The 18,443-nt window shown below is 40.9% G+C and overlaps 1 protein-coding gene across 1 annotated transcript in view; it reads left to right on the top strand.

The window, feature by feature from the left end:
- Nucleotides 1–18,443, top strand: part of KIF26B (kinesin family member 26B) — a gene marked incomplete at both ends in the record, with an annotated part of 308,377 nt that overhangs the window by 117,138 nt on the left and 172,796 nt on the right. Inside the window, one exon of the mRNA XM_082480432.1 lies at nucleotides 12,966–13,132. Within this exon, the coding sequence (XP_082336558.1) occupies nucleotides 12,966–13,132 (167 nt within the window). The remainder of the gene's footprint in view (nucleotides 1–12,965; nucleotides 13,133–18,443) is intronic.

Below are 18,443 nucleotides of genomic sequence, written 5' to 3'. Positions count from 1 at the left end.
GGTGGAAGTTTGCATCGTGGAAGTTGAGGCTAAATGCTGTTTCCTTGTGGGAAAAGAGGAACACGATATTGTTATGTTTTTTGACTTGAGAAGTTGGCTGGTGTTGAGGTCTTCCAAGGTATTTGTATTGAAAGCATATACTGTTGACTTCTGAAGAATGTATCAATATCTCTGCTTGTGGGAATGAAATAAGACCGTTTCCTAGGCAAGTGCAAGACTCTCAGTTCTGAGCCTTTTCCAGATGGAATTCAGCCCCCTAAAAGCACCTTTCTTGCAACAACACTCAGTTGGTACTTCTCTTGTTTTCACTTCTGCACATATTCAGTGCATTTTTGGACCAAGTAATAGCCAATACCCCGCATTTACATTTAGCCCCACTGAACCCTTCTGAACATATGGTGTAACTTTTGAGCAGATCTGTATTCAGCCTTCCATAATGGCTCCTATTTTGGCTCTCCTAGCCTAATCTAAGTCTTAGGACTCAGTCATGTGGTCGGCTTGATGACTTTTTAGCAAGTTTACTAATACATGGTAACTGTGAATGTATGTTCACAGTTCTCAACAAATCAAGATAATTTGACTTGGTTTCTTTGACTTAGCTCTAGAAAAGGGATTGTAAGAGAAATCATTATTACCTTGCCTTTGCCACAGGCTAAGTGTGTGCATGTGGACAGCTGTTACGACTCAGCATAGCAACTTATTTCTGTGCCTGAGCCCTTGTAACCTCTTACAAGTCAGTCAGTCAGCATTCGGAAAGCAAACTGGCTCCTGGACAGCATTACAAATGATGAGTTGAATGGTTCACCTGAATATGTGGGAATTCAGTGATATGAATGTCATTGTGAGCATTTAAGCTGTTATCAACATTTTAAGAACTAGATTTCTTGCAGAAGACTGGGTACTTTGCAGTTCTAAACACTTCCTGTGGAATTGAGTCTAAGCAGAGGAAGCAGAACATATACTTTCTTCAGGAATGAGACAAATTTCTCATTTTATGATATTCATAATTTATTTCTGATGGGAAAGCCACTGGAATGGTACTAGTTTCTAAATAAATTCAAGGCATTTGCTAGATCCTTGGGGGTCAAACCCATGCGACTTTCCATGATCAGCTGGGTAAGAGACTTAGTGCTGATCTTACCACCCAAAAATATCAGATCTTAAGGTGATTATGTGTGTGGGCTGAATTTGCGTTATGCCCCGTTCTTATGCAATAATCATTGCAGGAATCTCTAAGCCTGTCAGATTTTTTTCATACTGGAAATGAAGTAGCTCTCTCTCCTCGTGTTTTTGTGGTAGAACTTGATCATATGTCTTTTAAATAAAGACTAACGATCCGGTTCATACACCTATGTGTAGAAAAACTAATGGTGTTTTTTATTGCTTGCTCTCTTGCTAGCTATAGAAAGAGGTTGCTTTCTGGGTCAATAATGCCATTTAAGTTAAGCCCACATGCTGACACACTCTGGTAGCTTCTAGAGCTGTTCTTGTCAACTGACAAGAGAAAGGTCAATGGCTTATAGATTGCTGTTTGTGATAGGGAAACAGCTACAGTAAGATTTGAACTTCTTATGATGTCTTGATGTTGTTGGCAGGTTAGTAACTGATCACAAAATGAAACTTTGTTTTTGTAACAAATGTATTACTCCTGTACACAGTGAACTAGAGAGACTTGTGCCTCAGCTTCAAAAGTGCAGTCACTTCATTTAGCTGCTGCCCCATGTGTACAGACAGGAAGAAGTCAGACGTGCTTATCTTTCATGGTCTGCACACACTCTTCATTGCTGCGCTAGTTATTTTAGCACAATTAGCCTGGCCGCTGAGGTCTTAAAAGGTAGCTGATGCAACAAGGGGTTACAGTATGGTCACTGAATCTGGATGTATGAGATCAACTTCAAGTGAGCAACACAAAAGAAAAGCCTTTCCTCTTGTAAAATGTTACTTATCTCACAGCAAATAAAAGTCATAGTAGAAAAAGAGCAAATTAATTTCCAGCTGCACAGCTTTATAATGCAGCAGCAGGATATACAAGTAATTAAGAGAATTAATAACTTTAATAAAGTACATTAAAGAAAACTGAAAACTAGAGGCAGCCTCGGCTTTCCCACAGATTGCCATGTTAGTGTTGTCATTTTGATGAGAAAGAAGCAGCTTTATTGTGTTGCTGCACTGTATCTTTTTGCATTGCTGAAATGCCTGGAGACACAAAATTGAGACCAGAACCTCTCTTTGCTAACTCCTGTTCCTATTTTTCATTTGCAAAGAAAGCATGGGAATATGCCAGCTGGGAAACCTTGCATTGCTCTACTGTCTGCAGAGACTTGGCTGGTGGAGTTTCATGAATGAGAGGCGTATTTGGGTCTAGCTGATGGTGCTTTACTGCTTTACTCGCAAGGAGTAGCTCACAGCGTTGCAGGGGTCTGCCCGTGGGGAGTCTGCTTCACTGGGGGAGCTCTGGGGTATGGAGGGTGAGAGGATTTACATCCCAGGATGGCTATCCTACCTGTAGCTTCCTTGGGGAGGAATGGGAGAGGCTGGCATGATCCTGAATGGACATCAGAAAACACTGAGGGTATTGAGGAAGGTGAGTTATGATGGTAGTTGTGTTTTTGTAACAGGGTAGAGGCCTCGCCTTTCAGAAAATAGTTTGATAATGAAGTGATAGCCAATAAATAAAATTTGCAGGCTATGTCACTCGGACTAAAGGAGCGCTACAGACTAGAATCTGCAACTTCTGTGCAAGGATTAAGTTCACTCAAGGTAGATATTTGCTGTCCTGAATGCTTCAGACCATGTAATTTCCCCTTCTCTAATATTTTTTTTCCTCAGTTTGCTTTTCTGCTTAATAAATATATCAGTATAAAGTGAACGAGCAAGAAGCAGGCTTGGTCAATGCTATTTCAGATTCAAACTGTTTCCGTTTGGTGTAGATAGACTACTAACTATTCCTTCCATTACTTAGTTCAGGCGGGCACTGTCAAACGAAGAAAAGTGAATTCATTGCTAAGCTAGGTCAAAATGAGCCTATATCCCTCACGTCTCAGTGGTGGAGGTTGCTTGGGAATGTGCATCAGTTCATTTTTATCAAGTGATGGTCTGTATGGGAATTTGCTGATCAAGCGAATGAACCATTGTTATAGGCTTAATAGACCAGATTTCCTGTTTTATAATAAAGCTTTCACTGTTGTCAATGCAATGCTTATTTGATATTGTTTTTGAGGAGAGTGTGCTCAACAAGTAACTCACAGATTTTCAGGCAGTACTGTCATGCTGTATTGTTTTGGTTTTGTTTGCTTGTTTTGCTTTGCTTTTCACTTCAAAAGATAGAGCAAGAATGTGCACTGAGTGAATGAGTGAAAATAAGAGGGAGAATACCGGATGGCTGAGAAAATAGTGTCACTATTTACAATGGAAAATACAGCATAAATAAAATTTCAAAAATACTCTTTTGTAAGGCAGAACTCTTAGGAGGAAGAATCGGAGGAAAATGTCTTACGGTCTTTTGATCATGGGCTCACCTACAGGAAACCAGGCATGCTGGCAACAGGTGGGGGAAGCCTAACCCGAAGGGGAAAAAAGATCCTGGGACAAGAGCTAGCAGGGCTCATCTATAGGGCTTTAAACTAGGTTTGAAGGGGGATGGGGATGAAACCAGGATTACAAAAGTGGTGCCTGGGAGAAGCGTACCAGTGCTTCTGGGTAAAAGTGTTAGCAAGGTCTTGCAGCCTGTCCCAGTGATGGTGGGGGATGGTGAATTGTGTGACAGCAAAGACATGAGGGGTAGTGATAATTTGGTAGCTACAGTAGTGTCTGAGTATGATCAGGTGCGAATTAGGGCTTGTCCCCCCAAGAAAGTGGCAGGACAATTAGCCCAGCTGAAGTGCATCTGTATGAATGCATGCAGCATGGGAAATAAACAGGAGGAGCTGGAGGCCATTGTACAGCAAGGAAACTATGATATAGTTGCCATCACAGAAACGTGGTGGGAGAACATACACAAGTGGAGTGCTGTAATTGATGGCTACCAACTCTTCAAAAAGGATATGCAAGGAAGGAGAGGTGGTGGGGTGGCCCTCTATGTTAGGGGCAGTTTTGAATGTCTGGAACTTTACAGTGTGGATGACAACACTGAGTGTGTATGGATAAGAATTAAGGGGAAGGCCAATAAGGCAGACATCATGATGGGAGTTTGTTATAGACCTCCCAATCAGGATGTAGAAGCCGATGAAGTATTCTGTAAACAGCTGGCAGAGGTCTCGCGATCATCTGCCCTTGTTCTTGTGGGGGACTTCAACTTCCCAGACGTCTGCTGGAAATACTACGCAGCAGAGAGGGAACAGTCATGGAGGTTCCTGGAGTGTGTGGAAGACAACTTCCTTACACAGCTGGTGAAGGAACCAACTAGGGGAAGTGCCCTACTGGACCTACTGTTTGTTAACAGAGAAGGTCTTGTGGAGGATGTAAAGGTTGGAGGTCGCCTTGGGCAGAGTGATCATGAATTGATAGAATTTTCAATTCTTGATCAAGTAAGGTGGGGAGCCAGCAGAACTGCCACCTTGGATTTCCGAAGGGCAGACTTTAGCCTGTTTAGGAGCATGGTTGAGAGTGTCCCTTGGGAGGCAGTTTTGAAGAACAAAGGTGCCCAGGAAGGCTGGGCGTACTTCAAACAGGTGCTCTTAAAAGCGCAGGAGAAGGCCATCCCCTTGTCTTGAAAAACGAGCAGACGGGGAAGACGACCAGCCTGGCTAAATAGAGAACTTTGGCTGGACCTTAGGAAAAAAAGGAAAGTTTACATTCTCTGGAAAAGGGGGTTGGCAACTTATGAGGACTATCAAGATATAACAAAGCTATGTAGGGGGAAAATGAGAAGGGCCAAAGCTCAATCAGAACTCAGCTTGGCCGCTGCAGTTAAAGACAATAAGAAGAGATTCTTTCAGTATATCAATAGAAAAAGGAAGACTAGGGAAAATGTAGGCCCACTGGTGAATGAGACAGGTGCCCTAGTGGTGGAAGACACAGAGAAGGCAGAGTTACTGAATGCCTTCTTTTGTTCGGTCTTCACTGCTAAAGCTGTCCCTCATGAATCCCATACTCTGAAGGCAAAGGGGAAGGTCTGGAGAGAGGAAGATTTTCCTTCAGTTGAGGAGGACCGTGTCAGAGACCACTTGGCCAAGCTGGACATTCACAAGTCCATGGGCCCTGATGGCATGCACCCGCGAGTGCTGAGAGAGCTGGCGGATGTTATTGCTAGACCACTCTCCATCGTCTTTGAACGGTCATGGAGAACAGGAGAGGTGCCCGAGGATTGGAGGAAGGCTGACATCACTTTGATCTTCAAAAAAGGCAAGAAGGAGGACCCAGGGAACTACAGACCAGTTAGTCTTCCCTCTGTCCCTGGGAAGGTAATGGAGCGACTCATTCTGGATGTCATCTCCAAACACGTTGAGGAACAGGAAGTTATTGGAAGTGGTCAACATGGATTTACCAGCAGTAAATCATGCTTGACCAATCTGATAGCTTTCTAGGATGTTATAACTGGTTGGCTGGATGAGGAGAGAGTCGTGGATGTCATCTACCTTGACTTTAGCAAGGCTTTTGACACTGTCTCCCATGACATCCTCATTAGGAAGCTGAGGAAGTATGGGCTAGATGAGGTGACAGCGAGGTGGATTGAGAGTTGGCTGCGGGACAGAACTCAGAGGGTTGTGATCAGTGGCACAGAGTCTAGTTGGAGGCCTGTAACCAGTGGTGTCCCCTAGGGGTCAATACTCGGTCCAATTTTGTTTAATATATTCATTAATGACCTGGATGAGGGGACAGAGTGTATCCTCAGCAAGTTTGCTGATGATACCAAACTGGGTGGGGTGGCTGACACCCCAGAGGGCCGTGCTGCCATCCAGCATGACCTGGACAGGCTGGAGAGCTGGGCAGAGAAGAACCTAATGAGGTTCAACAAAAGCAAGTGCAAGGTCCTGCACCGGGGGAGGAAGAATGCTAGGCACCAGTATAGGTTAGGGGTGGACCTGCTGGGAAGTAGCTCTGAGGAGAAGGATCTGGGGGTTGTGGTAGACAGTAAATTATCCATGGCCCAGCAATGTGCCCTTGTCGCCAAAAAGGCCAATGGAATCCTGGGCTGCATAGGGAAGAGTGTGGCCAGTAGGTCGAGGGAGGTCATTCTCCCCCTCTACTCTGCACTGGTGAGGCCACAACTGGAATACTGTGTCCAGTTTTGGGCTCCCCAGTTCAAGAGGGACAGGGAACTGCTGGACCGAGTCCAGCAAAGGGCAACTAAGATGATTAGGGGCTTGGAGCATCTCCCTTATGAGGAAAGGCTGCGAGAGCTGGGACTCTTTAGCCTGGAGAAGAGAAGGCTGAGGGGAGACCTTATTATGGTGTACAAGTATCTAAAGGGTGGGTTGAAGGAGGATGGAGCCAGGCTCTTTTCAATGGCTCCAAGTAACAGGACGAGGGGTAATGGGCACAAGTTAGAACACAGGAAGTTCCGTTCAAATACACGGAAAAACTTCTTTACGGTGAGGGTGACAGAGCACTGGAACAGGCTGCCCAGGGAGGTTGTGGAGTCCCCTTCTCTGGAGATTTTCAAGACCCACCTGGATGCAGTCCTGAGTAATGTGCTCTAGGCAATCCTGCTTTAGCAGGGGAGTTGGACTAGATGATCCCTAGAGGTCCCTTCCAACTCTGAAAATTCTGTGATTCTGTAGAGCCGTACATCGTTATTTGGATGTCTGATCAGTCTCTAAGTAGCTGATCTTAAGACATTTGGTGATTTGTTGTAAAATATTTCATTTAATGGTATGGGTTCTTGAGTGTGAGATGGAACTAACTGTATCATAGGAGTTTTAATGGGAGGATGTGCCTATGTCTGCCCAAATTGGGATTTCTTCTGTGCTAAGAAGTGCACTGGATCTATGTTAAATTGCTATCTTTTATATAGAGGAACACGGGAGATGACTGCAACAAAGGTCATCTTTCTTTTGGACAGCAGGAAGCTGGAGGTTGCAATTAAGCTCTAGGTGCTGTCATGGTAACTAAGTAATGTTTAAGTAAAAGGAGTTTATGCTAAACACACTTTGACTCTTCCCTGTTAAATGCAAAGCATATTCAGCATTCTTGCCATCCAAGTGATTTCCCCCTTTGAAAAACCTCACTCTTTCTAAGGTGCACTGTTTCACCTTCAGATGCAAAATCTGTGCTGTTACTGTAGCCCCTTCTGCTAGATCAATATTTCAGATTTTGTCTGTAAATTTGAATAAAGCAGGAGCAAAGCATGCCCAAGTACCCTCCCTAAAGTTTCATTATTCACAATGAATAGTGAGTTGCCTTTGCTAAGCAGTACTCTGTATGTCTACATTCAAGAAAGAGTCTAAATGCAGCAGATGTTATGCATGTCCTTTTTCAGCCTGTTCCTCATAGAACACATTCTTTTGACAGGAAAGGACTATCAGGAATTGCTGTCTTGCTCTTGCTCTCACAGTGTCTGTATCAGCGGTTGCAGTGATCTCGAGCTATAGCAGCTTAGTATTCTGCTGTGAGAAAGGTCATAATCAAATAGCAAGAGGCTGTAAGAGTATGCCAGTGCCCTTAGCTACAGGCACTTGCTACTGTTTCAAAATTATTTTTTCTAAAGGTGGATTTTGTCCTGAATAATTCCTTAAATGTCACCTTTGTTGTAGTGAGTGACTTGTGACAGACGCGGAGTATGTCCTTGGTACTCCATGGTATATTAAAGATGACTGACGTAGCAAATCTTCACCACTTCCAAGTTACTCTGATTGAATGGTGTAATTGTTCCTTTTTGCCCTGTGTAGGATGTGCTAAAATTAATTTGATAGTTGTGTAGGCAGCACAAGATTCCTCTTTTCCCCTACCCTTCCACCCCGGAAACCCCTCTTCAGTTGACTGGTAGTTCAGTAAACCCTCTACCAGATTTACCTCAAAGCTGTATTTGACAATGATATTTGAAACTGACTCTTAAGTATTTCCCTTTCCTATTTTCGCATGCTAACTTCTCCCAACAACACTCTAAAATTATGAAAATGAAATGTAGTAAATGCCAAATTATCCACATTTCTCTTTTTTTCTTTTTGGCACTGAGCAGTGGATCCCAGCTGTGATACTGTCCTTTGAATGCTACCATACATAAATTTATACTGTACTTTTTTGTTACTGCACAGAACTTCATGCAGAACTTCCATGTTAGGCAAAAGGGATGAAGTTAGATAAAACAGCCAAACTGTAGGAGGAGGGCCTATTGACACAGCCCCTTGTTGAAAGATGCCTTCTCTAGATGAAGTAGAACTCTAATATTTCCTCCATTAACCTCCCTTCTGTGAGCTCCTGCTCTGTTTGTTTTCTGATGCTGCTTCCTCTAAGCAAGTTACTGTAATTACACTGACATTTGTAGTGTAGTGTAGAAACTGGTGGCTCTCTGAAGACTTAAGATTTTTTATCTTGTTCTGCAATCGACTATGCTGTCACATCAGACAGTGAACTCTTATACACTAAAGTAAGTGGAAGAATTCTTTGAGTTTTCAAAATGAATTTGTAAATTAGAGTTCTTGCCTCAACCTGTAAGAATTAGTAGGAGTAGGCCAAGCCTGAGAAAAAAAGGGTTGCTTAGTTCTTGGGAAAGATTTAGTATTCTATACATGTGTCAGAAGAAAGACACGTGTGAAAGTTGTAGTGTGAGACACCTCTCCCAGTGCTTGTTTCATCACTCCCATAGACCAGAAGTGAGACTCCTTGAGCCAAACAGGAAGAATAACTATCTTGTTATGACAGAGAGTAAACTGTGACGAGCCAAAGGAGTTGGACAGAAGGTACAAGATTAATATTTTAGAAGAACCAGGACACCTGATTATGCGTAATGGAAAACTTGAAATTAAGCTGCTAAGCTTGTGTTTTAAGAAGGTTTATAAGAATTTATGATGTTTTTGGTGTGCTAAAGATTTGAGAGGGGTATCCTTTAGAGCTTCCCTCAACTCATCTGTTAAAGATTCTTTAAGAAGAACCTTTATCTTGGTTAATGTAGACATTTGTTGTCTAAAATAAGTCAGGAAGCAATTTTGTCAGTATTTATGGGGCGGAAAACTCAGTGCTGCTCTGAATCAAGAGTAGATTGCCAAAGAAGTCATTCATGAGTGTGTGTATTTATGAAAGAGAGCTTTCTACCTACAGTTTCTTCTTGCTAGTGAGATTCTCTCCTGAGATTAGGAGCTCTGGAAACTGAGGATTGCTTTATAGTAAATTTGGACATAGATTCGTATCTTGAATTTGACTTCAGACATGGATACATTTCTGTGCATCCAGTTCATTTGTCAGTCATTGACATTAACTAGATTTTGGGGATGTTCCCTAATGCTTCACTGCCTCCAGAGCAAAGGATGTTTCAACATCTTTCATAAATGCTAACTTCAATTTGTACAGTAATTTCAGTTGGGAGTCCTCAGTTAGGAGCTTTAGAAACATTAATGAACTTGGCTGTAAAAACACCCTTATGTAAATATGATTAACCTCATACTGCACGATGGCAAGTCTTATGCACAGAGTGACTCTTTAGTTGGAATAGGAAGACAACCTAGCCTGGGTAACACCTGTGATTTAACTGCAGAGCTATGTTTTTCCTATGAAGTAGAGAATTTAAATCATGACTTATCTCCAGCTCTTGCTGTATACTGTCAGAAAGCAGTGGAAGAGGAGGTTAATGGATGCCTTGCTTTTATGAGACAGGAGGAAAAAATGGAGCCTTAGGAGGGACATCTGTCTTGTTCCATGTGTACTTTAAAAGGTTTTTATTGAGGCATGAAAGGTTGCATTGTTCCATGCTTTGTCTTTTTGTTGCTTATCCAGGCAGTGATGTGCTGCCAACAATTCAATAAAGGAATTTCTCAAAATATATACTATTAACTGATCTGAAACCTCACATATATGCTACGTGGGTACTCACAGAAGAGAAGGGAAAGAGAATCGAGGGATCTATTGTTCTTTTCCCCATTAAATCCAGAAACAGTATCTAATGAGAGAGACAGTGACACTGAAGAGGCAGATTTACATGAACTGTACTTGCCAGCCAGACATTAATTGGGGGACGGGGGATGACACAACACAAAAACAACGAAGAAAATCACCCCACCCCCCCCCCCCCCCCAAAAAAAAAAGCCCGAGTTTCTTAGTGTGATTTTCAACTATGTCTTTTGAACTAGGATGGGGGAAAAAAGAAATTCTCTAAGAGCTTTGGAAATGTCTGTTCTATGACTATTTTTTCCTTAAATGCTTGATATATCCTGGGTGCATTTACTCAAGTTTGTGTGTGTGTGTGAACTTCAGTGAGCTATGTCAGAGGAGAAAGGGATAATTTGATACTGTGACTGAAGGACAAAGTAACTCAGATGGTAGGATTACCTTCAAAGCCCACTCTTCAGTTTGGTTTAATAGTTTAAATGATTTCTACACTCTCCAATCTATGAGGCAAAAGAAAGAAATGCAATAGAACTAACTCGAGCGAGTACTTGATTATTTTGGAGTGCTTGTATTTAAGAACTAGTTATTCAAAAGCTCATGAACCAAGCACCTAATCAGCTTTTGAGGAAGCTTGAGAGCAATAATTTTCAGGAAATGTCCACAATCTGTTTGAGGCTTTTTTAGTGCTTTTTTTGCTCTGTGCAGTTCACATTAGTAGGACTTGTGGATATGGGTATGGATGACCTGAAAGTCTCTATAATCACAGAAACCATTTAGTTACTGGTTTTGTGCCCGCATCATGATGGATGTTTTCTGGTTGTCCCAAACATCGATATGCACAAATCCTTTCCTGTTTTGCAGTTGGCTGAAATGCCTCTTTCAGGCCTCACCACCTTGCAACTTCAGGGGATCTGACACCAATAGAAATGTGCTGCACTGGCTGTGGAAATTCATATTTGGAGCTGCAAATCTTTATTTGGCAGAAAATGTGGAGGTTATGGTCACAATTGAGATTGCAGTTGAGATGAGTTAACTCATTAACTTAACTGCTGTCAGGTTGCCATGGAAGTGAGTAGCGCTTCCTGGTGACACTGTCAGCAATGGCAATTGATTAATGATGGCCCATCCCTGATTTCAGGTATATGAATTGGATAGACTAAGATGAGGTTAGGTTTATAAGTGTTCTCTGCTCTGAAGGGAGAGCTTTTTAAATCTGTCTGCTTAGCAGTTCCGAACATGGTCGGATGATGAAATTGGTTTCAGGATAATTTGAGGGAATAGGGCAGAATCTTGTGCTAGTTCACTGCAAATATAAATAGCTGAGTTAGCAAAAATTATGGAAGATTTGAGGAAATTATTGTTTGGTGAATTTAAGTGTATTGGATGCCCCAACTGGACATACATAAGTTAGCAGAACCTATGTTAGAAGAACAAATGTCTGTTTGCCTGCTCGCTGGAAATGCAGGGAGGTATCCTGGCAGCGAGCCTAAATTCTTGTGTTTTAACAGTAGTATGAGTCCAGAATTTCAGCTATAGCTTTCTGAGAGCACTGTTCATTCAATATAGTGAATCAGTAAATTAGAAGGACTCAGTGTGTGACTAACACGGCAGGGGCACTTTCAGCAAGTTTACTGGTTCCTCGTAAAATAGCATTCCTGTTCTTGAAGTATTACAGCTGATTGGCTTAAAAAATATGTAAGATAAACTGTTATATTATCTTCTTAGCCGTAGTGAAATGGGTAACAATTCTCTATAAAAGAAACAGAGGTGGCTTGATAGTTGGTCTAAAAAATGTTGCCGTATCACGTCTTTTGCCCTCCTAAATACGAATCACAGTTCTTGAACTTTGTCTTTAATAACTGAAAAGTTTAACAACTGAAATAAAGCAAGCCTATGCAGAAAAAGAACTACAGGATGATCTCAAGTACTTTTCTTGATATGCCTCACAAAGTTGTTCTGTTTCTGTGGTGAGAACTGAGCCATGAGAGCTGCAATTGAGCAGGTGAAAGGCTGGTTCTTGCAAATTTTTTACAGGGGGACAATCGCTAGCAATAATTTGGGAGGGCTCTTTTTAGGCATATGTGGCAATTTTGACACACATTGGTCAACAACAGCTATTTGTGGTTGAAATAAGGGAAGGAGGAAAGGGAAGTTGTTAGGAATTGCATGAAGTACAATAGATGACATCACAGCATTGTAAATTCACGCAGAAGTAATAATCAAGAAACTGAAATCTAAGTTTTGAGGAGGTGCTTCAATATGGCTAACCCATCTTTCTCTGAAGTCGATAAGGATCTTTCAGTCAATTTGAGGAGAGCTGGGTCAAGTCTGGTTGAACTCCATTTCTTTTCACAGGCAATGAAAGGCTGAGATGAGGCTTCCTAACAGGGAAAAAAATATTAAATGGGCCATCAGAAGAATGAAATCATTGGATGTTTAAAACCTTTTAAGAAAGCCAGTGAAAGTGAGTGGCAATGATCCCAGTTTTCCAGAGAGATGATATAAATAGTCTAGGATCCCAAAGGACTCCTTCCTATGCTGTGTGCTGGCTTTTCTGGAGAAAGGTCAACAAAAGTACTTAAAACATTAGTGCTTTGTTATTTTACAAAGGGAAACAAATGTATTTTTTCCCCCAAAGCAAAATATAAATATCTTGCGCGTATCTAAGCTGTCTGTCTTCTACCCTGAGGTAAAACCAAGCAAGGATTGTGGTTTACTCTTTCTTTTCCATAGACATAGACATTATTGACATTTCTAGTGATGGGATGAATTTATCCCATTAGTTTTAATGCAGACAAGGTTAGAGCTGAGCCAAAGTATTGTAGATTAGCATGACAGAACCAATAAACTTGTCCACAGAGCGGGAAAGGTGTAGTGAATGAAATGCCTCTTTTACTCCATCTGCAACCCAGAGGCTCTTCTGGATGAGGAGGGTTCAGCTAGTGAGCTTTAGCTGATGATGCTTTTGTTTTTTTTGTCTTCAGATATCTCAGCTTATGACAGAGACTAGTCGAGAGGGCCTGACTGAAGCAGCATTGAACCGCTACAATGCAGATAAACCCTCCTTGTACAGCTTCCCTGCTTCCCAGAGCACATACGTTGCCAGTGAAGTATCCACAGGCACCTCGGTGGCAGCATCGTTTTTTGCCAGGTAAGAGAGATTTCTCAGATTTTCCTTCTCTGGAAACATAATTTCTTTCAAAGGAGGTGATTCTGTAGTGAAGAAGTGGGGTTGACAGATAACAGCACACATGTTGAAACATGGCTATAGATACAAATCTGTCACAAACTTGCTGAATTACCATGAAAATATTGTTTAATCCACCTGTATGCATTTGTCTGTAAGATGGGGATGATACTTCTACCCTCTTTTGTAAACTCTTTCTTTAACTCTTGGTTTGGGTTAAAATGTGATTGCACTCCCAGAGTAACACCTGATTCAGTGACATTTTTAAAGGTATGTATCCCTGAATGTGAAGAGCTCATCCAAGTACTCTTGAGGTAGGCAATTAATTGCAGGGCTAACTGGAGGTGGATAGTTCTGTTTCATGGGCAATTTTCAGGCTTCTTTATAATTTCCCTAGATGGAAGTAAAATTCAATAAAGACTTCCACTTTCAGATTGAAAAGTTAAAGTTACTGATTTCAGTTTCTGTCCCTGTCCTGCTGTTGAATTGTCCTGAGGGTCTAAACTCAGCCTCAGAATGCCCTTTCTGTTGAATATTCAGCCAATGTTTCAAAAAATCTCGAGGAGATAAAGTTTCATTTAAAAAATCTTATGGCTATCTTTATTAATTTGTTAGTAAAAATATTTTTTTGAATGGGTGTAGCAGCTAATACGTGAAATATATATTATCAACAACAGAAATGTTTTTTCCATGCAGAAATATGCTCTGTGCAGAACATAATCTTTTTAACCCACTTGAATCCTTATGTAACTGAAGAATTTTAAAAAATCCTTGTCTTTTAATGCTTTTCAATAATTAGAAGATTGGCTTGGGAAGAATTGTGGAAGTAATGAAATAACAAGAGAATAAGCTGTTTTTATAGCACTTCCAATCCAATCTAGTGAGAGATCAGAATTTCAAAATATGGAGTGAACTTTTGAGTGAAAGCCTCAGGCGTATTCAGATTAACTTCCTACCCTTTAGAGACCCAACTATTAGTAATTCCACATGATTCTATTTTATTTTAAAGGTAAATGGAAAGTTTATAAAGTTGTTGGACTGTACATCTGGAAAGAAGATTTTCCTCTCCTATTTTTCCTTACAAACATGAGGGCTGCATGTGTTCAATCAGTGTCACAATAAGTGAATCACGTAAGAGGATTAAAAGTAGCATTTTAGAAGACCCAGTGAATGTTGTTTGGGGCACCTCTGCCATTTTTTCTTTATGGATGTGATGCTGCAATCGCAAATGTGAATGATGGCAGTGGTCTTGATTTGCTGCCCTTTTCTGTTCAGCTGCGGGCAGTTTGAATTAAAATTGTACTCATATGGTAATATCTAACTGGAGTGCAGATTGGGATTAGCACATATCTTAACATGAATTGATTTACAAAGATGGCTTAGCTCATTTGTTCTTCATTGTTTCACTGTTTTATGCTGAGATAATTCATTTGCTCTTAATATACTCTGCTGAAATGTAGGAAACTCATCAAATTTGCTCAAAATCCCTAGTGTAAATCACAGCATTTTAAGTGGAACTCTTGTCAGTTTCTAGCTGATAATGTGAATTCTTGGGTGTGCTTGGCCCAGCAGAGATCTCATGTTTAGGCTGTTTATTTTTAAACTGTACTTAGCAAAACAAAAATGCCTGGGTTAGTTTGGGTTATTGCATAATTAGATTAATATCACTTATATAAATCAGTTTTGTTCTGGACTTCAAGTTATATCATCTGCTGACGTTTCAAGCAGAAAACCCAAGTCAGTTGTTAAGTGCTTGACCTTTTAATACGAAAATCCACAACTTGTTTTCAAAACATGGACCTCATTAATTTTTGTTTTGCATCTTATGTGTCTATTTTGCAATTTTTTAAAGTTGGGGTAGGAAGTGTGTGTATTATAAAATATAAAGTAGAAGGCAATAGTTGTCAAACTCATTAACACAGTGTGCTGTTTACAGTATGAAACAGTCATTTGTACCAGGCATATGAATTCTAAATTTTTGTTTTTTCTGATTGTAAGTGGCACATGGAGTAGTGACTACCAGCTTTGTCTGTGTTTTTTTTGGGTTTTTTTTTTGTTTTTTAATTTGTGTCACATACAATGTTTTCATGGTTGGTGAGTAAGAAATTATGACACTGCCAGAGAAATTTGCTAAAGTGAAGCTTAAGTTGGAAGTAGAAGAGTAGAAAATATTCTTTTGAAATTTGAATAATGTCTCACAGTATTTCAATCTAAATTCCCTAACAAGCAAAGGAAACCTCTGATGAGGCTCAGATATAAATGTCATCCATCAGGAAAAAAAAATCAATTAACTAAAATGCTATATTCTGGAGGAAATGTCAAGGCATCCATGGGATCTTTTGGTTGTAATTACTTGAGGAACATCAGCAGTGGAATACTGGGAGCTCATAATTTTTTTGTTCTCAGGCACTACTAGTCCAACAGTGATACTCACTTGAGTGGCCTACAGCTGGCATTGAGCCATGCAGAAGTGTCTGAAGGCCACAGTGCCTTTCAATCTTTTGAAAAGCCAGGAGACTTATCAGTTGTTTCAATACTTGACTGTTATGTTTCATGATCTATAGCTGACAGGTTTCCAAGCCAGCTAACAGGGCAGCAACTTCTGTGAATTGTCATTTGTTGGGATTTCGTTGCAAGAGAACTTGTGATATCTCAGGATTCCCATGGGACAGTATGTGAATGTTTTAAAGGAACAAACATTGGAAACTGTCCAAAGTGCTCTGCTGGTGGGCTTATGAATATTACATGATACAGGTATGGATAATGAATTTCCAACGGTGATTCTGGCACAGAAACTGGAGTCAATCTATTGCACTTTTAATGGGAAGTACCGAATTTGCCTTTCTGTTCAGGGCTATCGCTCATTTTTGTCTCAGATATTCTCCAATCCATGCTAATTTAGCATCATCTTCCTTCTCAGTAAGTATTTGTGATGAAAATAATTCATTTAGTGAATGTGAAGTAATAATAAGATTCTTTACACAAAAAGAATCATCCACAGAGAATTTTAGGGTTTTTACATGAGTTAGCTTTTGCCTCCAGTTTGGATGTTTGTTGTAAGAAACACTGCATTTTTGGGCCGTTGTCTCTTGCCTTGTGTCCTCCAAGGACAATGTTGGAGTGTGCCACCTCCAGCTAAGAGTAAAGTATATGCTGGTACTGATGCTGCCAAGAACTGAGGGAAGGACCTTCTGTTGCTTGTCTCCCTCATGTCTCTGCGAAGCTCTAGCAGGTCAAGGGGCATTGTACTGAATCTTGTTCCTATCTATGCTGGTTTCTGCATGGAGAAGGTTTCAGGGACTCTGACTTCAGCTTTGGCCTGACTACTCCATGAATAAACCTGCCCTTCTGAATAAAACTTCTCTGTTGTGACGTGGCTGTAGAGTTTCAACAGTCTCTCAAAGGGTGATAGCACAGTGCAGGAACTAGAAGTCAAAACTGGACCAAAGCCTTTCAACTGTCCTTACAATACCTAAAGCTTTTTGGGATCTTGGTAGTATTCCTTGTTTCCCCTGTCACAGTAAGCTTGCTTTCTTGGAGAGGAAAAACTTCTATTGCATCAGGACAAAGGAGAAACATAAAAGCTCATTTCACTTTGGACCTCAAAAAAGGTAAAATTTTTTGAGAAGGAGATATTTTTAAATGGTAGTCTTGAAAGTTGTTTCCTGTTGCTGGTCAGGAAGTGTAACAGTGTATCTTGAACAAAAGCCCACCTCAGGCTGAAATCAGATATAGTCATATTTGGATTAATTAAACCAACCTAATGGGAATATAGATAATCTTGAAAGTAGCCTGAAAAATCTGTTCTAGGGATCATTTTCCATCTCTTTATAGAGCTTAAGCACTGAGCAAGACCACACAATGCTACTGTTGTAGATGTAGCAAGGCATGCTTTTCAAATGAAATGCAGAAATGTCCAGATTTTTTGAAAACTTCTTGTTTTGAGACAAAATAAGACTAGAAAACCTTAGCTTCGTGTATAACTGACACGTAGCCACTCAGCATGGGATAGTTACAAGCTCTGGTTACAGTTACCTCCATTCTTGGAAAAACCGCTGGCGAACCTTTCCACACTCATTCCGCATCCCTGTGTGGTTTGGCAGCTAGCAGAGGAGGAGGTGAGGCAGTGCCTTATTGCCAAGGGATATTGTGAATATTGTGCTCAAAACACTGCTGAATGCTTCACAGATTTCCCTTCCACTCCTGAGAATCCTTTTTGAATCTTTTTAAAACTTCTGGTACCTACTGTATGAACTACAAAGCTTAGATGAGGACATCATTTGTGGCACCCTCTTGTTAAAGCCGCTGTGCTGTTTCGATGACTTACCACTCTAGAGACACCAGTATCTTATGCCTTGCTTTTTTTGCACGCACATGGTAAACTATCATCTTATCACACAACTTCTGATGTTTGCTGTTTTTCCTTATAGGTGAAATATTATGTGACTTAATTATATGTTGAAACTTAAAGTTAGGAGCTGGTCTGCACAATCTTTCTGCTTATGGGGAAAATTTTTAAAACCCAAAGGCTTAGAATCAAGGAACACCAGCGCTTTCCCTTAATGGCTGTGTATTGTTTTGTTTTAAATTCATCATACTGTTTTAAGGTCCTGGCTTGAATATTTTTGAGGTTTGGGGGAAGTTCACAAAAATGAGCTTATCCTTGCAACAGAGGTGTTGTCGGGACATGCACAGCAAAACCGGGAAAGAAACAACCAGTAGAGAAGGAAACGGGTTGAAGTGGGTATCACAGAGCCCAGCTTCGACTTGGAAGCTCCACAGGAGAAACATTTGATTTGTGTTAGTAGTATGGTTGTAGCTGGTGTAGCTGAAGTGTTACACTAGCAGATGTGGAGCCAGGTCAGGAATCTCCTCTTGATCGTCCTATAACTGGTGCAGGTGCGCAGCAGGCTGTGCAGGGACACTCAGGGCGTTGGTGCTGCTGAGGCCTGAGAGACCTCTCAGGAAAGCGCCTGTGAACATTGTCAGAGAGTGAAAGCTGCTTGTCCAAAGCTCTGTGCCTTTCTGAAGAAATTTCTGTTGAAGCTTGGAATGTTTTTAAATGGTCTGATCTGCAGATGGCTTAAAGAAGAGTATTTCTTCATGCTGAAGAGTGGTGGACCCAACTGCTCTTTCAAGCCATGCAGTGGTTCCCTGGTTTAGGCACTGCTTGAGAAGTCCTCAGTGTCAAATAGCGGTGACCTCAACATCCCTAAGAAAAAATTATTTTCTGAGACTTAGGCGAAAACATATTTTGGTTTCTTGCTGTCTAAAC

Source organism: Vanellus vanellus (assembly GCF_965231255.1).
Source record: "Vanellus vanellus genome assembly, chromosome: 3".
NCBI classification, from domain to species: domain Eukaryota; kingdom Metazoa; phylum Chordata; class Aves; order Charadriiformes; family Charadriidae; genus Vanellus; species Vanellus vanellus.
This window is presented reverse-complemented; position numbering and strand designations above follow the sequence as displayed.